Raw genomic sequence first — 24,832 nt, 5'->3', positions numbered from 1 at the left:
CATCTGGACTACAATCTGTGCTACAGATTACATTCTGAGGAAACTACACATGCACTTACTTGTCTTCTGCTTTCTAGTGGCATCTCAAACAGCAGGCTCCCCCAACAGCTCTTTATGAAGCAATACACTGCTTTGACCTCTGATTAACACGTCATTGCAAAACACTCATTAACATCAGTAGTGTATGAATAACTTGTACTCTGGTCCACTTGCTGCATTTGTCATATTCATGCAACACTAACAGTCCAGTTTCTGGGAGCTGGTGGTTTTGCGTGTTCGTGTGTGTCCCCAGAGTTTGCATGACTTTGTCTCACGATCAAAGCTTTCCAGAGCCCCGATCTGTTTATTGACTATGTTTATGTGTGGTTCTGGGCAATGAAAGGACTTGTGAGTGCACGTGTATGTGCGCACACACACACACACACACACACACACACACACACACACACACACACACACACACACACACACACACACACACACACACACACACACACACACCTCTAAAAGGGTCTTTGGCATTGTGACATTTTACATTTCATTTAAATCCAAGGGGGATTACAGCCCTCCCGTGAGGAAAGGGGGGGGGGGGGCACTAATCGAATCCATTAGTTTTAAACATTTAAAGGACCATCTAAGATAGACTGATGGATAGAGGGGTGGCTGGGTAGTGCTGCTGATGTGGAGAGAGGACTGTGTGGCACAGCACAAGTCTGTCCTAGATTAAACAGCCACTCTAATCCCCCATTTCTGCCCCCAAATTGGGTTTCCCTCAATCTCTGCCTCACCATCCTAATGTGAGAAAAAGAGAACTAGAGCAGCGGCTGAGGCAAAATAATCAGTACATTAAAAGCTGTGAGAGCAGAAGGAGAGAAAAAAAAAAGTACGAGATGTAACGATAAAGCAATCAAATGGGTGAGTCGAAGGGGCACACGCACAGCTTGATTGGGGTCATTCCAGTCTTCCTGAAGTCGAGCTCTCTCTCTCTGCTCAACATCCATCTGCAGAAGTATGGTTTGGCATCCTTCAGTAGCCCCATCTACTTGGTCCAACTTGACCATTTAGCTCGTACATTAACCAGGATGTAGTTCTATGTTCTTCTGGAGCATCACCTTTTACATGTAACAGGAAGATCTTCGTCTAACTGCCTTCAGCTGAGCTTTCCCTCTCAAGTGTACCAGCTCCATTCATGTCAGCCCCTCTGGAACTTGTCATGGGGTTTGCCTCACAGTCTCACGGTGTCTGTCTCTCTCTTTCAGCAGGTGAGCGATGGCCGAGCGTATGGCGGGTGCTTGGGGGTCTGTGGGTTCCTTCTCCAAGTACAGTTTAAAGTGCTGGGCACTGCAGGTCAGCAGGCTGTCAGGACTGTACCCGCGGTGGCCTGAGCGGAGCAGCCTCTCACAGGCCAAAGCCAGGTTCTTGTCCCAGTTTGGAGGGTAGTTAGAATGGGCCTCTACAATCTCCTTATACAGCTGCGCAGCAAACACACACATGTAGACACTCTATTATAAGCCAAAAACAAGACCAAAGTAAAGCCACACATAACCTCGTGTGGCCTTTTAATCTGTCTGCCATTATAAATGACAGTATTGTTGAAGCAGGTCAGACTTACAGTATAAGACAGCTCAAAGAGGTGAGCTTTCCCCTCACCCTGCATCCTTTCTGCCAGGTCAAACAGAAAGAAAGCCGTCTTCATCCTGAAACAAAGCACGCAGGCTGAGGGCTAAGTGCTGGATGGATGAGCCATGCAGATCCACACTCTCAGACGCACCACTTCAATGGAGTGATTTATGTAGATGCTGCCACCAAATACAATGTACATGTAGATGCTCTACCACACAAGACTGGTTTATGGAGATGTTCTAGCAGGATAGTATGCATCGTGATTCAGCTTTTATCTGCAAAGTATACAATCTCTCCAAAGAGGAGACTAATATTTCCTGTAGAAAGTTGACGGTACCTGGCTTGCCACATCTCCTCATTAGCGACCCGTTCCCAGGACGAAGGGTGGAAACTGTTCACACATGGAAAAAACATATTTCTTTATCAGAGCAGCTTCAGGCAGGGGCTTGTGCACAATTCCGCTAACTATAAATGATTATTTATGTGAATATATTGTTCCACTAGACTGTGCAGGCTTTGATACACTAAACATCAATGTTTGCTGCATAAACATTTAATGACTGAGCAACAATACCAGCTAGTGCATTCGACATGGTGTAAGCCCACATCTCCCTTTTTTACTTTGTTGCCTGTAAACACTTGACCTCTTCTTCAAAAGAATATTTTAGCAGGGTTCCCAAGCTAATATTTGGCTTGTGGGCATCGGCGGACACGCTTGTCGTGAGAGTGCGGGAAATAATGTCACAGTATTCAGCCGCGGATATCTGAGTGAATGAAGGGCTGCTGGCAACAGCAACAGAATATGTAGCTTTGACTAATTCCACTTTTGACACAGTTATTGACAAAACGCAGTAAGAAACTCATTATTTTTCATCTTCAGTCTCATTTCAAATGGCTGAGAGCCTAATGTCTTGCTCTGGTTGAATTCACAAAGAGCTGGATCACAGCAGAACCTCACTGTGGGAAGCTCTGTGGAGTCTTCAGAAGGATGACCACAGAGAGAAGAGGCAGATCTACTCTGCTTTTGGTATTAAAGACATGGTTAGGACTCGCTGGAGGGGGGAGCTTGTTATCTTTCCGTGTGAATGGTTGATTCAAAGACCCCAAAAAAGTCTCAAAATGGTTTTGGTGAATTTTGGCAAAGTGTAATGCCACCTGAGAGGAGACAAGGGGGAAATTATATTCTGCATGTTCAAAGGCCTACCCATCCAGAGGAACTCAGTGTTCAGTTTGTTCTGCGGTTGCACCTGTTGTGTGGCTCGCTCCAGTTGTAAATGTTGCGAGTGCGACGGACCCATTCATTGGGGTGAAACTGTCTCTGTGCAGGCACTAAGAAGTCACACACACCCAGAGGCCAGCGGGAGAAGCTACGTTCCCAGCTTGGATCTCCATCAGGCAGCCCGATACATGCAAACACATCCTTCCTGCAGAGGAAAAACACAAACAGGCTTCAAACTGCTCCTGTCCACAGTGACCTACCATTGTCTCCCATCATGCCAGGTAACTAATGCTGATGCATGCAAGCTAACACAAATACATTTCCTCTCATCCTTACACCTTTTAGCATCTGTGCTGCGAACTAAAAGCTCAGGCACTGCAGGGTTAATCCCACAGGTCAGTGTTGCCCCGCTAAGAGACAGGCATTTTGGCCTGGCAAACACTGCCCCCTGGTGGGCTTGGTATTAACAGGTCTCATGCCAGTTTCAGGGTCTCAGCTCCTCCTGGAGGAGCAAGAGCAGGGAGCAGCAATGAGTCCACTAGAGACTATTTAACCAAATCAAGCAGATTAGTCGACTCCTCATCAAACTCCTTTTATGGCTTCAACATTTCTATGGGCTTATCTTCCCCCTGCACTCACCGCTGGATGGACCATTCCACTGATCTCTGCCTCATTAGATCACCCACTTGTTCATTAGGACCATTGTCACTCTCTCCATTCACTCCCTCTCCATTGGATACTCCTCTATTTATCTGTTCGCATCATCCCTTTATTCTCCTGTGACTCACTGTGTGTTGCGGGACAGAAACTGCTCCAGACTGAATGTGTCTTTCTCCTCAGGGTGGAGCGGGTCCCACCAGCGTCCAGGAAAGTGGACCCCGGGGTGATGATGTCCCAGTTTGGCCACATACCAAGTGTATGTCATCATCTAGAGAGAAGAAAGAGAAGCACCATCTTCATTCAAGTCTTTGTATCCAGTGTGATTAGAGATTTAAGACTTACCGTGCGGTGTACAATACACTTAAGAAATGGATGTAATATATATTTAAGTTGTTTTAACTCCATGTTTGACATTACAGACTACAACCAGACAGCAGGCAAACTGGACTTGTTTCTCCAATCAGAACTTTTTCTGTCCACACTGAGAAAATCATCATTTGCAATTGATGAAATCAGATTTGTTGCAACTTGACATTCCCATGGAGGCACAGGTTGCACAAGACAACAAAGACGCTTTTAAATCCAATTTCAGTGTCCACAGCTTTCAGACTATGACATATCTAAATTAAGAAAAGAAATTTGATTTGAATCAGATTTCATAACACCTCTAAATGTGGTTTGATTTGGAAAAGTCTATATTCATGTGGGCTATGGCTGTTCAGATTTTCTAAAAATCAGTCTCAAATACAATCTGGATATGGCAAAAGTCAGATCTGGGTTGGTAGTCTGACAACCATAATGGTGTTGATTATATTTAAGACAAACTAAAAACATTTATCACAAGGGTAAGCTTTGCCTAATCTCCCTTTTATGAATGCTACTACTTATTTTAAACCTAACCGTTTACTTCCTCAAATCGTGATGTGAAAAAAAGACAAATTTCCTGCGTTTTTTTGTTGTTGTTGTTGTTGTTGTGGTTGTCGTTCAGTACATATACGTGATTCCGTACCTTTATTTATTTTAATGATGGCATTTTTTTGAGAAGTATTTCTTGTTTTTATTTGATTGGAAAAATGAGTAAAGACCCACTGTTCCAGACCTGGGATAGATACGAAGGACTTAAAGCTCTGACCTCCTGGTCGACCAGGTGCACATCAGGCCGTAGACCATGACAGTAGTGAAGGTAGCGGAGGGAGTTTCCCGGCAGATCTCCTCTCGTCAGGATGATAGAGTCAGCTGGGATGGAAGCTAAAAGCTCCCTGCCGAACCTCTCCACCACACTGTTTCTGCTCTGATCACATTCCCTGGGATCAAGAACACATACACCATCTTACTGTACAGCATCATCAAAACAGCAGCTGTGTTTACTGGCACTTAAGAAGGGCTTGGGTGCATCTTTACCCCAGCTCAGAAGTGTCTGTGATGTGTATAACTTGCTATGTGTCCTCGCTCGTGAGTACGCTTTCAAGGTGCTCTGAGGGTAAGTTGTCAGTGCCCCCGCCCCTTCCCCTCTGCAGAGCGCTCTGGCTGCCTATCTAATCGTGGGGAGACAGGTGTGATGGGTCTGACAGCACAGGCCATGCTCTCCTCTTGATCAAAGCCGCTCAGTGATGGCTGTCTGGCACTCCCCAGCACCTCGCAGGTGTAATCTGCCTTCTCGGACAGCTAACATCTCAGACTGAGCTTGCTGAGTGGAATCTATGTGCTAACCGTGCCTCTCTTTAGCCCCTACCATGGGGTGAGCAGAGAAAAACCTGACATGTGGAGTTCAGACCTGCGGTATGAAGCACAGAGTAGAAACAAATCGGGTTGACTCAGGGAAAACTTATGCATGGAGCGATTTGAGAAGGTATGTTTAGAGTAGTTTTTATGTCCCTTTTTTTTTTTATTTCCCTTCAACTTTTCCATGCTGATGCAACTTGGGACACAGTAATTAATCTTCAGCAAGCATTTCACCCATTGTAGATGACTGGCATCTTTTTTTGACGAAGCTATAACAAGAATCAAAACAAAAACTAAGCAAATTAGGGAAGATTAATTTAATTGAAAAAGCGATTCTCATCATTTTTGCAACCATTTTGTCTGTGTGTAGGTTGTGGCGTATCAATGCATATATGATGCCCTCACCTACAAGTAGTTTTAACGTGCCATTAAGCTCTTTGAAATCTGAAATTACACAGATGAGCTTGGTGTTTAAGTTCTTTATTTAACTGAATGTTTTAGATAGTAGGAAGCGGTGCAACTGACACAGACGACTCTTCTTCGGGTTCAGTTTATTCATTTGGAGGGTGTCCAGGAGACTGGATTAAAACATTTTAAGTGTTCTCTTTAGGATGTTATTTATCTGAGGGCAGCCTACTGATGCAACTGAACAGCAAGAAGGAAATCTTTAAATTTGATATAACAAGTACATCTTTTCATTTTATGCCTGGTGTACATATTTGTTGATTAAAGCATGTTGTTCTCTCCATCAAGTGTGTTAGTGTGTTAGCCCAACAATCTACCTGAATTCCTGACTCTACATCATGTTTCACCAGCGATCCACGCTCACCTGTGGTTGGTTTGTACCATATGTGCCAGCAGAGCCATGGTGAGGACCCAGCCAGCGGTCTTCCACACCCCCCCGTTGCCTAGCCTCCTCTCCAGCCCAGCAAGCGTCTGGCTCAAGCCAAGGCCTGCCAGCACACACACGACAGCATCACTCTGGAGCCAGAAACGCTCAACCTGCAGGAGACACACACACACACACACACACACACACACACACACACACACCAGTGGTTTCTATAGTTTTGTATTCATGTCTCAGTTAAATTTGGCTCTACTAATGAAGTGATTTCAGTACAGAATATCTGCATAGATTTCTCATTAATAAATGAAAAAATTGCGGAAACAGTCTATAAACACAGGTGCCAGTGAAAACAACAAAGCAGAGAGAAGATGAAACTAATTTATATCTCACCACACCGAGCAGTAGAGGTCTGGTGACATCCAGGTTTGCTCTCCAAGCAAAAAACAGTGAGTAAACGAGAAGCATGGCGGTTAACAACCAGGACATCGAGCAACACGTCCTGGGACAGTAAAGGACACTGCGTTCAAATATTAATCTCCAGTACCTTCCATTATCTGTAAACAAATATTGTTCTGTATATCTCTGGATAGCTATTTCCCATTTACAGCCCCCCCCCCCCCACCCCCATCTGGTTGCTGGATAAAAATATTCTTGTTTGTTATAAAATTATTAATGAGGGGATGAAGATCACATACCCAAGAGCAAATGTATTCACCAGGCAGCTAAGAGGTGCATGATTGATTTTCTAATGTAGACGGAGTCAGAATGAGCAGAGGCCAACAGCTGAATCACACACTCATTACAGTAAAGTGGAAAAACACACTGAGAAGAAAACAGGTCACCCTTGTGGCAATAAAAAGAAATCATCATCTGAACCCAACCACTGGTCACTAAAATTCCTTCGTTTTTGTTTGCCTTCCCTTTGAGAAATGAAATATTATTATTAGACAAATTAGCATGGTTTAATTTTGGCATCTTATGAAATGACCTTGCTGTTTTTCATCTGTGTATATTTCTATCAAAGTGCACACCAGGAGAAGGAGAAATAGGGGGGGGTGGCCAAAGCCCTGCAGACCCGGAGGGCTTCACTTTGCGTTATCAGCGCCACCCCACAGACCTCAGCAAAGGCACAAATGTAATGAATTACTGGATCACACTGCCACACACAGATACATACAAGCAGTGACTTACACACAAATATGGTTTTCTGAACTACACATCAAGGCATTTGAATGTGGAGCGTTGTGACAGCTTGACAGTTAGGTGCCTCCATGTTTTTTGTGTTCTTTTTTTTGAAAATCAGCATTTTGTCAGTGGTTTTGTTCCCCGTCTTTTACTCTAGGGGATTAGATTTTTGGTTGAAGTGGCTGTGGAGATGTGTGTGACAGAGTTTGATGTGTTGCTTCCTCATTCCTACCTATCCCACGAGGAGAGGAGGAGACCTACGCCTGCCAGCAGCAGAACAGGAAGGGAAAGGTCCTCCAGGCAGTGGTCCAACTGGGCCCTGCGCACACAGACATACACAAGCACATATATATAAATAAATAAATATGATGGACACCAAAGACAAACTCTCCCTGCTACTGAACTCAAGGACACCAATTATGAAATGCCCTCCATCCCCTATCAAAACAAACTCCTTGGACTGTACGCTCTTCCTTTCAATCGGATTGACAGATACCAATGACTGTGTCATCCACCCCCCGCTGCCCCATCCTCTCCTCACAGCGCTTGTCAGTCACAGAGCGCTTGCTCAGAGCACAGAGATAGTTTCCTGCTTCTTCCTTAATACCCATCTCTATTTGACAGCTTATTGAGTCTCTATATCTCCCAATGTACACTATGTGTGAGTGTGCTCACGAGCGTGTGTTTGTGTCAGCTTCTCCAGCGGGTTTACGTCTCCAGTGCGACATGCCTGTCATGTTCGCCTCTCTTCCCCATCTTGAAGGTGTGCTTGTCCATCAAGCAGCGGGGGTGATGGGTAGCAGTGGGTGCTGGCAGAGGGGGGCTAGTGGTGGGGGGTCTTAAGACGTCCCATCCCATCAGCTGGAAAAAGATATGAGGAGTAGGACGACTGCAGTGCTGTTGGTGGTGGCGGCGAGGAGTAGGGGAGGGAATCGGGTGGAGGAAGTGCCGCGGAGGTGGGGGGGCGGGGGGTGCTGGAGTAGAAAAATACAATTTCTCCAGCTCTATTGCAGTGTCTGTCATCACAGCTTGTCACGCTTAAACACCAGAGCTGAGTGATCATTTCAAACTGCTGGAGAAACAGAACACAGCGATTTGGCCCTCTAAGAAGGTTCAGTTCTGCTTTGATGGGAGAGAGTGGAATGGGTAGAACAAAAGAAGCTGGAGAGTGTGAGAGAGAGAAAGACAGAGAGAAACAGAGAGGGAGAGATGGGCTGCCGGAATGGCTGCCAGCACCAGAGACACAGATTGGCATTTCTGGTTGAACCTGTGTAAAACACTAGAACCATCAATCGAACAGTAGTCGGGTCCTCAGATCAGAGCCCAACATTATCCTGCAGTATTTCTTCAACTCAAAACAAAAACAAACCCCACCAGAAGTTAATTATCCAAGTGGTGAATTTATTGAAGAAATTTGGCCACTTTTCATGTGTATTTTCATTCACTGTTGATGGTGAATATAGGCAATTGAGGACTGAAGCTGAACAGGCTCTGCAGCTGAGTACAGTGTCGTCATTGATGAGTACAGTGACGTCATAGTTGGTGGTAAGGTAGAACTACAGGGTATCTCAGCTTGGATTTCTAGTCTCTGCGGGAGTAGGTTGATGCAGAAATGCAGCGGAGAGAAAGTGTGACTGTGGCTGCATTAGCCTCACAAGAGATGACCACTGGGGTTCACTGGAAACCCACAGCTCTGAGAGCCAAAAGCAACTGCCCTTGCGAAAATTCCTCTCTGATGTGAACAGAAACAATTCTGCTGCAAGGAAGTGGTCAGGTTTTGTTGGATTCTTTGGCTGATTCCAACCTCCAAAAGAGGCCTATCTGAGTGGGTGAAAAATCAGAGTTAAATTTTTAATCTTAATTTAGATTCTGAACACAAACATTGATATTTACCATCGACAGTGATGACTGAAACATGGATATTTTTCTCTTAAATCATTAAAATGAGTCAACCTCCTAACCAACAATTTATCAATTAAATATATTTTTTATAATTAATTGACAACTAAAGCAAAATATAAACCACTTTGCTTTGGTCTTGCATTTTTTTGGTAGACTTGATTCATTGGCTACTCTGATAAATAGCTCAATGATAAATCTGTGATGAAAGAAGTTCATTCTCAAATGCAAAAATGTTGCATATGCAGACCAGTGGGATTTGAAGCAACTTCAAAGAAATGTAATAAAAAAATAAATACTATAAATATACAGTAAAGAGTGAGCTGAGCTGATAACAAACACCTGCTTTTGTTTGGTACGTCAAACAAATCGATTTTAAAAAAGAAGGGGAAAAAAAGGCTAAAACAGCAACTCACTTCAGCATTGTGGTCATGTTCATAGAGCTCTCTGCCTTCGCCTGCAAACACAAATATAATACAACGAAAACCATCTAAATGCAAGATTAAGATTAATAACATAATAAAAGCATGTGTGTACATTAAAATGTAGAGCAGCACATACCAGACTGAAGGTGCCATACTCAACTCGGAGCAGGTGGGTCAGCAGGCCGGACAGGGTTGTCTGATCCCCCCAGCTCCAACGGGCTGTGTTGTAGTAGGACGAGACAGGCAGGTAGATGTAGGGTAGAAAGCCCCCCAAGAAACACATTCCCATAGAGACAAGGCTACGCAAACACAGCTCCTGCCAAGACGATGAGGAACACATTGGATATATTACCCAAAAAGAGAATAAACACCTATGTTCCAATGAAGCTTGAATAACTAAGTCCCTAGGACTTACCCTGTGAGAGTAGAGTCTGTGAAGGACCCAGGGAATGGCAACAAGTACATAGAGCACCAGGGTATGTTGGTTACAGAGCCCTAGACCACAGCATAATGCCCCCCACTGTGAGATCTAACAAGGCAAGTGCAGGACAGTGAGTTCAATGTGATGGTATATGAACATGTAACCTGGAGAATGAACGGTTACCTTCCTCCTCTGATGAGCATTTTCAGCACAATGAAAACTGGCAGACAAGAAGAAGAGCAGACCGACAAACAGGTTGTTAAGGGTGAAGACCTCTGCAACCATAGACCACTGCCAGCACAGTTTAGACACGGCGAAGAGTCCTCCAGCCAGTACTGCTCCTGGACCCGGACCTGACAACCTGAAAGCGAGGTGGTGAAAGAGTTGTGACTTTTCACACATATGCTGGAATAACTTTTTTTCGTTTAAGCCATGTAGTTGCACCTAACCAAACTATGGAATCAGACTGCTTTCTTGAAATTTTTCTTTTGTCAAGAACCAAAACATTTGTAAACACAGAACACACTCAGGCATCTCCTGATAAATACCTGATACAACAGGGTTATGTTACATCTGTTTCCACATTATTTCCAAGACATGCTTTTCTGTTCATTTTGTATTAATGGAACAAAATACTTCAGAAGCCATGAGCCTCACTGGTTGTCAGGCTGGTGATGACACCAGCTGATTCAGGGAAATAAGAGTCAATATGATACACTGTACTCAAATTAGCAGCTGTTTTTGCACCTTAGCTGATCACAATCTAAAATTTCTTTATTAACTGACATGACGCTGTACAGTTAAATCAGTTAACCTAGCCAAACCATGGAATTTGAAGCTCGGTGATTGGCTGTTTGTACACAATAATATTTGGCTTTGATTTATCTTGTAACTTAATGTGCAAAGTCTTGAAGCTTTGCTTTTTTATTCAGTTTTCTATGCTGCTAGAGGTTTGAAATCTTTTAATTACAATCACTTGAGTCCATGACTCCATGACACCAAATACAGACCACCTGTGCTCCAACTTCCAGAGGTCTTGCGGTAGATCTGCAGTGCACTATGACTCCAAATGTGTAACTAGAATAAGTAAGCTGCCAAGTGCTAATTATAAAATATGTGTGTGTGTAACTATAAAACACTGCAGCAAATTTAGAAAACTGAATTAGGTCCTTTTTTGGGTATGTCATTTTAAAGTAGGTCAACTTATGTACAAACCAAACTTTATCAGCTTGCAATTACCATTTTTGCAGAGTCTACTACTATTCATGTATACTATTCTTGCCTGATCTTAATGTTTTGAAGTATCAAATATATTTCTAAATTTTCCACGATACCAATCCTGGCCTTAAATTTAGTTAATCTTAGTCCATTTTACAGACTACAGACCTTCAAGTTTTTTCACTGAAGTATTTGTCCTAACTTACACTGCAATGACACACAAACAAAGGCAAAACAACTAAATCAGCAGTTTCACACTAAACTAAAATTATGCAGTTAAAAAGCCACCACTTCCCCGAAACTAATTTGGGGACCCATTATAATCTCTTTGCAACCCAAGTTTGCTTCTCGGACAAGACCTTGAAAAACACCCTCAGTGAATTGGGCCATTCACATATCATGAGAACTCCCTCCCCAGAAGCTGGTTGATCTCGAGCAGACTGGCACAGAAACCACCGTGCTCGAGATAGCACTTTATCCCCAGCTTCTTAAATATAATGTGTGCACAAAAGTTTTCCCCTTCCTCCTCTCCTGTACTGTCTCCATCTCCTTTGCGGTAATTGAAGCAAACTTGGGCTAATCTGTCATACGCTAAGACCCACCACTTACTAAAATGAGAGACAGAAGGGGAGAGAGAGAGAGAGAGAGAGAGAGAGAGAGAGAGAGAGAGAGAGAGAGAGAGAGAGAGAGAGAGAGAGAGAGAGAGAGAGAGAGAGAGAGAGAGAGAGAGAGAGAGAGAGAGAGAGAGAGAGAGAGAGGCGACAAATGATTGGGAAAAGGGGAAAAAAAGAAAAACAGGGCAGACGAATGTGTGTTAAAGGGGTGAGACAGTGTGCCGGATGAAGGAGGAAATAAAGAAAAAAGGAAGAAAAAAGTTCAAGAAGAGAGAAGGGGGGAAAAGGAAATAGGAAAAAAAAAAAAAAAGCAGCAGCCCAGTCCCCGGCATGCTGGCTCTGAAATATGAGCAGGCTCGACAATTAGGGAAGTCAGGCAGTATGGCCCTTTCCGCCATTGTGTGGAGTGGCTTAGAGTCCTCATCAGCCTATCAGCTAACTGACAGGCAGAGAGCTGCTCTATTCAGCACCGCAGATACAAGCTGCAGGCCAAACGGCTGCCAGGTCCCTTATGACCCCACAATCCCTTGCCGGTGACAGCTTCAAGCTCCATAGCAAATTAGGCGCTCTCACATTACAATCGCAGAAGACAGATTCCATTAACGGTATCTGAAATTGAGTAGAGAGCAGGCCCGTTATCAGACCTGACTCATAAGCACCGCCATTAATCACAAGGCATGATACCATTTATACATTTCCAGCTCTCTGCCTGCCGCTGTGATAGTCAGCCACAAAAGGCCTGATGAGACTTAGGCTAGGGGAACAATGGAGCTTTCTGAGGAAAGCGCGGTAAATCAGGAAAAAAAGGGGAGAGAGAGCGAGAGGAGGGTAGAAAAAAAACTCTTGCTTGCTGACTACTTCCCCTTTTTTCTTGGGTTGTCTCTCCTTCTCGCCACTATTTTTCCTCTGTGTTCACTGTAAGGCGAGCTCAGTGAATGAGCATGTGTGTGCATGTGTGCACTAAAGAGAGAAAGGGGGGGGGGGGGTTGTGTTGATGGGGCGTCTAGGAGTGGGTCTTAATAAGAGATAGCAGCGTCTTTCTCACTGCACCGCTCCAGGAATTAGTTGTAACTTGAAGCAGGGATGAAGAGGGTGTGGGGGGCAAATGGGGACTTTTGTTGAGGTGCAGAGACCCCCCGCACCCATACGTTTACCTCCCTGCATGATAATTAACCCATAGCTCATACACCTAGCAGGGGGGCTGGTTTTGGGGTAGCATAGGGTGCAGAACCGTCATGGGGGTCCACGGACAGGGTTATTACACCAAGTCTGTTCTGGCTTCTTAAGTCCCAGCTAATAAACATGCAGCACTCGTCATATATTCCGCATCACTCACACTCACACACACACACACACACACACACACACACACACACGCTCTCTCTCTCTCTCTTGATCTTAAACTTCTTTATTCTCCCTGAGTGGCTGACAAATCTCTCTGTTAGAGCTCGTCAGTCTGTGGGAGCCCAGTGATGTGTGTACAGTGTAGTTGTAAATGACCTGTCTGTCTGCGTGGGACCACCTGGGTCCCAGTCAGCCTCGCCACGGCTCATTCTCCAGGCTGGCTGCTCCCAGGGCGTGCAGATAAAATAGGACACATTCTGACACCAGTGTGGCCATGTTCCCTGTTATCGCCGCTCAATGTGGTGCAGAATGTGTTGAAATGTTGGGGCTCAGTGACAATGGCCTGTTTGAGAGCAGAACAAGGCTGACAACAAGAACCCTGAACCAACCTGACCTGCCAAAATGTCTGCAATTTTCACAAACTTTGAAATAATGTCACTTAGAAAACTTCTGGCTTAAATGGAGGGGGTTGATATATGAAAATAAAATATTCAATACAAAATAAATGTACATACTGATTCAAAGAGAGGATCAAAGGTAATGAAACAAATAAATTAACAATGACAGCACAGGCTCTGGTAAGCAGTGTCCCCTTCAAGGACACAACAAAAGCTCAGTATAATCACTCTGAAGTGTCAAAATGGGACCTGCCTCATTTACCCCCTCAGTTCTACAGTACAGGCCCGAGACGTGCCAGCATCAGCCGTGTGTGCTAAATAACAGCACAAAAACCCCGACACCAGCACTGAGTACTGAATGAAGCTTCACAATGGAGCTGGCCAAGGCAGCCAGTGACACACACCACCCCGGGGACCAGACAATACCACCGCTGTGCCACTGCGGCTCAGCACTGCAATGTTCTCTAACTGAGTGGTGGTTTGGGGAAGCAGCGCTGGAAAAGAATCACACATTCCTGAAGAGGGTAGAGACCCCATAGAGAAGGTGGCCTGCTCAGGCTGAGGCGGAGGTTTCCAGCTGGCTCTCGATCGTACCCAAAGGCTCGCCTCTGGCCAGGACACCAGGCAGGGTACTCAGTAGCTATTATATTAGAGTGCTTTGAAATTCCAGAGTCAAGCAGCAATTGATATACAAATTTAAGCTTTTAAACGATATAATTTGTAAAGAATATGTGCCAGGAAATCAAATAGACTACTTAATCAAATAATTCAAAAGGATTTACAACAGGTCAAAGTGTGAACTGTGAATCATTCATAGACTTTCAACAAAACAATCAAGTTAATTAGAAGAAAAGTGGTACAACTCCACCAGTTGTGTGTAGTTTGCTTCGCTCAGGGAGAACTAGTAGTTTGAAATAACCTGGATTACGTCCTCATTTACTTTGCAGTAGGACACCTGTTAAAACTGATGCTAACATACAACCAAGTTGCATTATGGAATATATAGGATCCAGTGTTTTGGGGGCTTGATGCACCAACCTGACATTTAGATTTAAGAGTTTTTTGTGGATTTGTTTTATAATTATATTGAATGTATTGCTTGTAAATGTTCAACTTTAAGGAGTGGGAGCACCAGTGAGCAGATGTTCAGTGAATGCAATTAACTGCACTATCATATGCTAATGACATTATGTCTCAAATCATGGTATTTGCTGTCTTTCTATGCAGATACAAGTGATGGAATTATATTGTAAATTTTCATATATATTGTTCTATCCAAATTTCATTTGACATTTTTTCATATCGCCTCTGCTTATAATCTTTTTCTTTTTAAAGATCAAAAACAATCTGGGATGCTACAACCTAATTTTGGGCCAACCACCAAAACACGTACCTCCCTATCTTTCCTGCCTCCTCCTAAGTGTGGCTGTTCCAGAGAGAAGGATAAATGAGGGTCCCGGCTCTGCTGCTGAGACACCCCTCCTCCAGGAAGCGCTCCAGTGCTCTAAGTGCGCAAAAAAAAATTAATACCACAATTCTGCTCAAACAATGCAGACACTGACATGACAATTTCTCCCAGAATGCCATCTTAATCTCCACCCAGCACACAAAAATTACAGGAGGAGGGGAAAAAAAAAAAAAACAATTTACAAAAATCCTGTGTTTATGCAATTCACTGACTGCCATTTTTATTGCTTCTTTTTACAACAAATCATTAGGCACACACCAGTGATACATAAATGTTGCTGTATAGATTCCATTAACTAATTCTGGGTGAATTGTAATTGCCGAGTCTGATCCGTCTCTGTGCCTGGTGCCTTATTAAGACTGCTTGTGGTGGGTGAGGAATGTAATATTGACGTCCGAGGCAGACACAATCTTGGGCCCACGGGCGAAAGGAATATTAAACTGCTACTGTATTCTGCTGTCTATCCAGCCCTCCTCCTCACTATCCCCATCCCATAGCCAGTAATGAGGAAATAACATCTTCATTAGACATCTGTTTAACTGTATTAAAGGATGAGTCCTGGGGGAACCATTGGTCATGCTTAGGATGGGGGGGGGGGGGGGGTCTATTGGACTACAATATGACAGATGAGATACTGTGGAAATAGAACAAGGTCCAGAGACTGGGGCCTTTTTATGCAGGGAAATAGTCGACTGTGTTTTTATAAGAAAACAGAGATGGGTGTATTCTCTATCCAACCATAGCAGATGTGAGAGGGAGGGGCAGTCATGCCACCTGCAGGGAGAGGTGAGAACAGTAGCCACAAAAACAACTCTTCTCAGTTTTTTCCAATGCATCACAACTTGTGCTAAACAGCTCTAGAATATAATAAACAATGTGAAAGTCTGGGGGAAAAAATGATTAACAATCACCCTAGACACTGGCCCTTACATGACCCCAATAATACACATGCAATCCCACCCTTGTGGAAAACAACCCACCTGAGCTGGCAGAGCTGAGCATAGGAGGGCAAGTGCCATCAGGACCATATGGTAAAGGTCCTTATAAGGAGCTGGGGACGTAGCACAAGGCGGGGGATGGCACCGTGCCCACCCTCTGGTCCACTGAGGTGTCAGCTGTGCCACATGGGCCAGCTCATGGCCTTTCCGAGGTGTGCAGATACCTTTCGTGTGCTTCAACAGTCTTGTTACGTAATCACGCGATGAAAGTAAAAAATGCTGATGACTGAGCGTTCCAGGATTGATTTTCTGCTCTGAAGGCTGTCAGCGCACTAACGTGTCTGCTCCTGGTTTCTCGGGATAAGCACCAGAATCGAGAGAGATTCCTCGCAGGTAGCAGAGATACAGAGCAGCTTTAGCAGATAAACTGTGAAACGAGAGAGCAGCAAATGCAGAGCTGCTTGGATTATCCCGTTATGAAGGGTGCATTCCTCTAGAGACTAATGGCTGAGGCCCATCGCATTCCACGGGCCAAATGTTTCCTCCTCTGAGTGCAATCGATAGTAATTATCATTACGTCCGCCATCCTCAAAGGCTTGTCAGGCCACGGTGTGAAAACATAACAAGACATGCAATTTGGCCATCACACCACATGATCAAGCCAAGAGAACTGTAATTGACAAATCAAAGGGAGGTTAAGTGCTACATTTTAACTTATGCAAGGGAGAGAAGTGGCTTCCAAGCCTATCAACTTACATTCCCCCACATTAAACACGGCAATCTGGCCGACTAATTTAAATTGATACATCAAAGGCTTGCCATGTTGGGTATATTCCAGATGAATTTGAAGGTCTTACAATTTAATATTTGAGAGAAACTGCCTTCATCTACCCATATTAACTTCGGTATATTTTGCCTTCTGAAAATACTGGCACAAAGCAATTATTTATTGGAGTAGAAAAATGTCTCAGCTGATTCAAACCATCAAATAAGAAGTAGTGAAAAAAATAGCTGCAAGAGGGAAAAGGTAAAAAAAAAAAGATATTTGAGTGATATAAAGACAGAGCAAACGGATGTCACTGCAGGACCAGGCAGGTATGAACGAGTGTCAACTGGTCAGTTTTGGCATTTCATCTGAGGGACGGAGAGTCCCCATCGAGCTGTGGCATGCCTTGTCCACCATGCCAGAACAAAGAGGGAGGTCTTGAGGCCTTTTGCCCTCTCTACTCACAAGGCCAACTCTGCCAGCTGATCCAAAGCCAGAAGCTCATCCCAAACTAGGTCCTGAACGGATAATAACTAAAACCTTTTATGCTTATTTTTCAAATTGAAACCATAGATTATACGTTCACACATACGAGCTTATACGGTGTGACTGTGTGCTCTGGCTGAAGTCCTTTCAACCCATCAGCTCTTGTTGAGTGGAGGGTGAGGTTGGAGGTACTCATAATGACTTTTAACTTGAACATAATCCAAAATTGGATCTAAATCCCCAGAGATTACAAATAGGGCTACAGTTAACATGCACACTGTGAGCCAAAAACACCCAGACAGCATGGATATTTCTGGACTAAAAAAAAAAAAAAAAAAAAAAACAAGTCTTTCTAAATGTCTAGCCAAAAGCTGAGTCCAATCCTCCAATCGACTAGTAACTCATCATTGCATTAGGACTAGGAGGTCATTAAGGAAATAAAGTCCAATAGCCAAAAAGAGGCAGAGTGATCAGCCCCTTTCTCTCTCTGGTAAGTCTACCCCCCCCCCCTCCCCTGTCCTGAGTGGTGTGGTTGAAGTGCTAAGGTATTGATTCACTTCTGAGGTTCAGTAAAGCTGATGCAGTCTGGGCTTGGAGCCTGTCCCATATGGAGCACTTCCTGCCCAGCCCCTGCCCTACTCCAGCAGGTCTGACCCTGTACCCTGACCTACTCTGGACCACCTGCCACCTCGTACAAACTGGCCAAGCACACAGGAAACAGGCTCTGGGAACACTCCTTTTCACCTGCTTTTCTTTCCATGATCAATGAGACCAAGTGTATGGAGAGAAGAAATTACATCATATTCAACTATTCCTATTCTGGGAGAGTAAATTTGAAGTATATGACATGCTTGGAAATACACCAGAAAGCGTAAACGCTGAAAATTGTTGACAGTAAGCTGCTACAAACAATGTCATGTGGAAAATTACTAAGATCAGCAAAAGGGTGATGTAAGGTACACCAGCCAACCAAATGAGATAAGCACACACTCAAAGAGGGAAAGGGTGAAATGCTCTTTACATGTTGGGGTCAGCAGCAGGCAAAACGGCAGGGTGGTACATGGCAACCTAGAGACTGTAAACTGTGCTCATTGGTAAGTGAGGAGCAAGATGGTTGGTGAGAGGGGAAAGGGAGGACAGAGTTAGTGATCCCGTTCCTCTCAGTCCCAGGAGGCAAGAAGGGGGGGATTAGTAATCGTGCCATGTCAGGATTGGGAGCATGCTGGGCAATTGGGGGGGTAGAAGAACAGGGACGTTGGGGTGGGGGTTGGAGGGCATGATAATTGTGATATACATACACACACACGCTCACTCACAATGGGTGGCTGATGGGTAAACAGACTGGGCAGGGTGGTGGAAGGGAGGAGGGCAGCTCAGCTCCACTCCTGAATACTGAACAGAGGATCAGGGACACGACTGCCAGGCTGTCAGGACCCCAAAACACCACTCTCTGCTCCAGACAGCATCAAGATGCAAAAAGCCAGTAGGAGAATGTTGAATGTTGACCCCCTCTGCTAAAAAAAAAAAATAAAAAAAAATGTCTCCCTCTTATTTTTACTCCCCCAGGATATTTGACATTTGCTATGCAGATTGATGTGTGAGCTCACTAAAAGGAAGTTTCCCTGCTGAAAGAGGAAAGGAGTCGGTATTTTTCAGAAATCTGAGACATGCACAGACAAGTGGGATTACGTGACATCATATCACATAGTGCAGAAGAATGAAAGCTTCACAAAAAATAAAAAAGGTACCCCCCCAACAAAAATACATTCCCAATTGCAGCACAAGTAGACCTACTTGCAGACTGTGATGCAGAGGGCACCACACGCTGCAGCCCCCAGCAGACCACTCATCAAGTTGACACTGTGGGCGGAGGAGAGTGAGGGAAGGAGACACATAACCAGGCGAGCTAGTAGAGTGAAGAGAGGGTATCCTGGAGGATGAGCCACCTAAAACACATAACGATAGGTAAGAAATCACAGTAACCATGCCAAGAGACAGAACCAAGTGACATGCTAGGTGATTCACTGATGTGCTTGAGTGGGCAGCATGATAAAGAGGCAATGATGCTGATGATGTTTTGACAATGAAAGAGGAAACCACTGAGACAAGCAGGCAGAAGTTGTGAGGAAATACTGTTTTTCTGCAGGACCTCCTGATTTAGTGGCAAATCTAGCTGCTCGTTTGACTTCAGTAGATACCAGTAGTGAAGAGCTGCAGTAATGCAGAAAAGTCAGATATACCCCGGCTGGCCTCACCGCAAAATGACTCCGCTATGATACTGAAAGCCCTCTTTCTCTCCCTTTACTCCTCACTCTTTTCACTTCTTTTCCTCTGGCCTCTTCCCAAGGACAGCACAGCTCCCTAGAGCCCATGGAAGAGCACGTGGTGTTCGCCAGCCCCAGCCCCCAAACCACCTCCAAGCCGCAGTCACTCTCGTCTGGGGGATCTCAGCAATCACAGCAATTAGCCGCTAAGTCTCCTTAACCCAGATAAGGGCTCAGTCATTAAACACAGAATCACTCCCTGGCACTGATAACACCAGCCATGCAGGCGGGGAGAAGGGGCAGCTCTTCACATGGAGACAAAACTGAAAGGTGAGTTTGACTACCTCACCGGTCACACCTCAGACAAAGCAAAGGCTTCATGACTGAACACCAACATGCAAAACAAATTCACCATCACCAGAGGGACACAGAATAAAGGTCAGTTGAATTCAAGAAGTAAGAGATGACATGAAGCAGATAATAGAAGAAGTTAGAAACTCAAAAGACAGCTCACATGTGAATTCAGAGATAGCGTCAGGTGGGCAGGTAACTCCACCACAATGAGAATGAAATGAGAGACGGTAGAAGAAAGACTCTATGGCTGACATGAGTGGACAGATGAAACTAAAGGACAGTTGAGGGACAAAGGCCAAAGGGGGTAAAGAGAAGAAGAACTCTTGGGAACAGAAGGGGAGGCCAGCAGCCGGGGCCCAGGGACGGCCTGCAAGGCCCTGGGGAGGCCTGAGAAGGCACAGGCAGGCCACACGGACTGCAGCACTAACGGCAGGATTACTGGCATAGTGACACCGACACAGCCTCCCTAAAAGGATCACAGCGGCGTAATAAACTTTATTAAATAATAAAACTTATTATAACTGTTAACCCGATTTAGTTCATTCTTCGCGGCTTACACACACACACAAAAAAGAGGGGTGGATATAATAAGCCTTATACCGTACATAAGGCAAAGCCTACAAAAGCCATCGCCTTACCATTGACTTTAATTGGATTTGAAAAACGGGTTGCAAATTATAGCATTCTCTACTTGCAACTTAGTAAAATAAGTGTATAGAAAAGAAGAGGAAAAACCTGTGGACTGAAAGTAAATTAATCTGCTTTCTGCCCATGCTTAATTAAACTTCCTTAATGCTTATAAGAGTTAATGAGTGAATTGATTAAACAATACAGCTAAGACTTACCCCCAGCTCACAAGCAGTGGTGATCAGCTCTCCTGTGGAAGAGAATAGGGGAGGAAATGAATGTAAACCCAATAATTATTATTAAGAGACAAGTCTGCTCCCAAAGTTTTCCCAAATCAAATACTTGCACTGGGGTTTTGCATTAATTTGCCAGGATCAAAACCTGCAAATCTTCCCAGTGTGACATTTCCTAAGCGGCACGCTCATTCTCTTCATCTCTCGTCTCTCCCCTGATGCCTCCCTCCCCTTCCCCAGCACATACACACAGATACATAAACACACACACACATTCACACAAACCATTAGACACCCTCGCCGATGCTCTGTCACACAAAGACACACATATGCTGATCTGAGAATAATGCTTCCAGTCCCATCCTCCCCATGCATCAGGGTCCTTTCCCTTCCTCTTTCTTCTGCCACTCTACACGCCTCTCGCCTGCTCCCACACTCCCAATGTCTCAGTGTCTCGTTTAGTCCGTTGGGCACAAACAGAAAGGCAACGTTGGTGACAGTCACAGAATGAGGTAAGCTGTAAAAATAAGAGCTGGGTGCACAATTTCTTGACAAGCTCTGTGTGAGGCACAGCACAAAGTGAAAAGAAAACCCCCAAAAGCTATTTGAGGAAGCTTTTAATGTATCTGGGCACAAACCCATTTGTGCCAGAATACACCCAGAGCGTTTCAAATTAGACTGATTTCTCACCCAATGTTTGCATCTCCCACTCATGAAAATTGAAATTTGGTTCAGATTAACTGACGTTGATAAATGTTTGGGTTCAAGACAGCTCCCTCTACTGGTACTAGGCAGGTAGTCCTGTGTCTGCTCCATTCAGGGGAACCAAAGAGACAGTGGCCTCATTTCCTGCATTTACACACACACACGATAGCAATTACTTCACTTGCAGCAATGCAAGATGCCTTGTAGAATCATACAGTCTTGGAAACAGATTACATTAAATAGGTCAAGGTTTTTGAATTAACTGACAGCAAGTCAAAGCGCAACAACATATATCTGGTTATTTTAAATCCAGGTAAAACTTCTATTTGAACAGCAAGAACGCCAGGACACACCAACCATTATCAAACTGAACAGCTGAATTTCAGATGGCATTGGATGCCTCGCGCGTTGTGCAACCTTGCCGATACAGTGAATTAGGATGCCTAAATTTTCTGCCATATGAGGAGCCCTAACTCTTATCAGTCTAATGGACCATGAAGTCAGAACTCCTCCACCTGCACAGCTTAAATGTTTCCACAGCTTCATTTCACCTGGCATGAGCCGCCAGCTACTTGCCATCATTTTACATCACACTCTCCCATCCTTCATCAGTTTCTCAATTTCACTCATTTTGCCTCAGAAGTAGCACACTTTTACACCATTCAACACAGGAACTCAAAGTATTACCGAGCCAAAACATCCTAGTGCCACAGAGAGGCAGTTCTGCAGCCCCAGTACTAAAAAGGGAAAATATTGACTCAACGGGGTAGCAGCAAGGGTGCCAAGAGCCTTTGTGATAGTGGAGCATGGGCACCCACACCAGTCTTCCCATAATCCCTATCATTTCCACACTCCACATTCCTAGACAACAGCATACCCACAGGGCTGCGCTCAAACCTCTCCAGGGCACATCACACCTAAAGAGATTAGGACACAGAGACGGAGACCTGGAGAATTCGGAAGGGTGTTCAGCTGGCACTATCAGAACGGGCATCCTGCACCGTCCCTAAACACTGTGGAGAAGGGGCTGTCCATTTTTTCAAAGGCCCCATTCGCTAGACAGCAGCACAACTAGCCAGGCTACTCAGCGCTCCAGCTGCCTGCCTGCTCGCTCTCTCTCTCTCTCTCTCTCTCCCTCCCTCCCTCTCTCGCTCTCTCCATCTTTACTCACTCATATCTGGCTGAGCTTGTCATATGCTTTCATTCTGCAAATGTGCATTCCCTTCTGCAGCTTGCACGCCAGAGCAGCGCAAACCTAACAAGCAGAGCCTTCATATCCTTCATGACCATATTTACAAGTCTGTAACTGGGCTATCACTTCTAAACACTCTTTGTAATTGTGCAAGCCATTCCATCATGAAGTGCATTACAAAGAATGTTGGAACACACATTGGCCTTCAACGTGTAAAGTTGTTGAGAAAAATACATTTCAGTTCAATGTTAGGCTTCCCTACAGAGCCATAAAAATGTAATTTATACATACAAACACAGTACATTTAATTAAACAAAAGCTGAATTATTTAGTCAACAATACTTCAGTACTTTAAATGATATCCATACCACCCACAATAGCAAGGAAGAGGTCAGTAACAGACATAATGTTCAGCTTTTGACTTTTAAACTTTGTGACAGCCGAATAAAAGTAAAAAGAAAATTCCTGCTGATCCGTCTTTAGGTTATATTTAATAATGAAAGTTATATTGAGATCGTTGCAATAGCACAAACCTTAAAAACACAAACTGTGGCAGCTTGTATAGTAGTAAAAGTATAAGTTATATATGCAGTAGTCCAAAGCGGGGACCTTCTCTCTATGTTCCAGGTCTCACTGCCCAGAAGCTGAAGACCAATAATAGAATGAACTATTTCAAATAGTTTAAAAAGTCTAATTTTTTTACCTAGATTTTTCTGTGCGAAAGTAAACCAAGGTTTTACAAACACAATCTTTTTCATTCTAAAACTGATCCTCTTTTTCTTTTTTTTGGGGGGGGGGGGGGGATTCCTAATCAAATGCTCTCTGCCCCACTACATTCAAGCTAAAACAAATATGTGTATAAATCAAATTGGCTGCACACTGATAATGTTTATTGGAAATTTATTAATTAAAAAGTGTGTAGAAAGTCTTTTATTTTACACTTCTGCTAAATTTTTAAGCACTTTACAACTTTATCTTAACTAATGTTATTTATTTCTCCTGAATTTCCTTTGTCTTTTTCATATTTTAAATATTGGGTTTTTGTCATGTTTACAATTTTGTTTTATACTTAATTTGAAAGATGCAGTATAAGATATTCATATTATCATCATTATTTAGTCTTTTTTATCGATTGTGTGAAACAAAACCATTAATTTACTGCAGCTCGCTAAACGCAGAAACATTTAACTGGAGGCGCATTAACTCATTTGAAACAGTTTTCAATCCCAATGTTTGTTAGTCTTAGCATGTTGTTACCTCGAAGGATTTATATTGATCAGGCTGGTTGTAATTTGAGGTCTATGAAGCGATCAAACATGGTACCACGGACAGCACCACCGCAGCAGCTGCCTCAACAAGGCTTCTTTTGATTGGCTACTACAACACAACAAAACCACATGACACTCGCTAGGGAGCTTGAGCTAGCTAGCTAACACCAACCTGAGTCTCCACCGGGGACGGTCCTCTGCACACACGGTACATACAGAGCGGTGACACAAGCGACGGTGGCGCCCGTCAGTAACCAGCCTCTCCTGTGTTCCCCAGACATCGCTCTTTCCTGGCGGAAGTTTTCCCAAAGCAGCTAATGTCGACCACCTAGCAAGCTAATGTTAGCATCCATACTTTCGTACACAGGAAGACGTAAACCCTGCCCAAATTGTGCGGTTACTTTACAGTTGCTAACATGTAACAACTGAGGATGTATCAACATTAATCTAAATTCAGATTTAAGCCTTCGCTGGGAAAAGGTTTAACACCAAACTAAGTAGAAACGTTTCTGTTCCTCCTAAATAGCAACCTGCCCAGCGTCGATGAGGTAATCTCGCGATACTTGAAGTCGCGCCATTGAACTCCCGAGGTTCACTCACAAGAGCTGGTTATAATATTGCGGCTGGATGCGGTACGCAGTTTAAATGCTATCCGGTGGCGGGAGACGAGTGCGTGTTGGTTTTGAACAACCCTTAATAATCAAACTTCCTGGTTCAACCTGACTCCGGAAACAGGAGCAGTGATTTCCCTTAAACTTTATGTTCATGTCTCCCTGGCTGTGTCGCTCATTAGCACATTGCTGCTATTTCTGTTTTAAACAAATGAACATAATACACAACGTAGTCCGATCATTTGTTATGTGATTTTTTTTATCTAATTATTTGGGATTTTAATGCTAACATTTATGTACAAAAAGTTCTCATCAAAGGAAGAAAAATGTGAAGTTTCCTCT

The 24,832-nt window shown here is 44.0% G+C and overlaps 1 protein-coding gene across 4 annotated transcripts; it reads right to left on the bottom strand.

Moving 5' to 3' along the window:
- Positions 1-408: 408 nt before the first annotated feature.
- On the bottom strand, positions 409-24,491 carry tmem260 (transmembrane protein 260). Of its 4 annotated transcripts, none has more exons than XM_086183003.1 (16): positions 24,052-24,487; positions 20,700-20,731; positions 19,031-19,182; positions 10,188-10,365; positions 9,999-10,112; positions 9,720-9,899; positions 9,575-9,615; positions 7,492-7,578; positions 6,465-6,573; positions 6,054-6,226; positions 4,635-4,806; positions 3,631-3,770; positions 2,871-3,047; positions 1,961-2,014; positions 1,613-1,697; positions 409-1,472 (listed from the first exon to the last, which is right to left on the bottom strand). In XM_086183003.1, exons 1-16 carry the CDS (start codon positions 24,158-24,160, stop codon positions 1,212-1,214), a joined length of 2,064 nt encoding a protein of 687 aa, XP_086039129.1. In that variant the 5' UTR covers positions 24,161-24,487; the 3' UTR covers positions 409-1,211. The 4 variants fall into 4 exon arrangements, 3 of the variants coding, with proteins under 3 accessions (XP_086039129.1, XP_086039130.1, XP_086039131.1); XR_015109821.1 differs by having other exon boundaries at positions 1,412-1,472; positions 2,971-3,047; positions 24,052-24,491; XM_086183004.1 differs by lacking the exon at positions 19,031-19,182 and having other exon boundaries at positions 24,052-24,161.
- Positions 24,492-24,832: the final 341 nt, after the last annotated feature.

Source organism: Aulostomus chinensis, chromosome 17 (assembly GCF_037954235.1).
Source record: "Aulostomus chinensis isolate RoL2024-O1b breed Wild chromosome 17, RoL_Achi_v1.0, whole genome shotgun sequence".
Classification (NCBI taxonomy): domain Eukaryota; kingdom Metazoa; phylum Chordata; class Actinopteri; order Syngnathiformes; family Aulostomidae; genus Aulostomus; species Aulostomus chinensis.
The sequence above is the reverse complement of the archived record's forward strand: the minus strand, read 5'-3'. Positions and strand labels throughout refer to the sequence as shown.

Bases quoted from the DNA above. Each gene is read 5' to 3' on its own strand.
- tmem260 (XM_086183003.1), bottom strand. From the start codon at position 24,160: ATGTCTGGGGAACACAGGAGAGGCTGGTTACTGACGGGCGCCACCGTC. The intron at 19,183-20,699 runs GTAAGTCTTAGC...TATGTGTTTTAG, and splicing joins CCACTGCTTGTGAGCTGGGG to GTGGCTCATCCTCCAGGATA. The intron at 7,579-9,574 runs GTGAGTTGCTGT...CTGTGTGCGCAG, and splicing joins AACATGACCACAATGCTGAA to GGCCCAGTTGGACCACTGCC.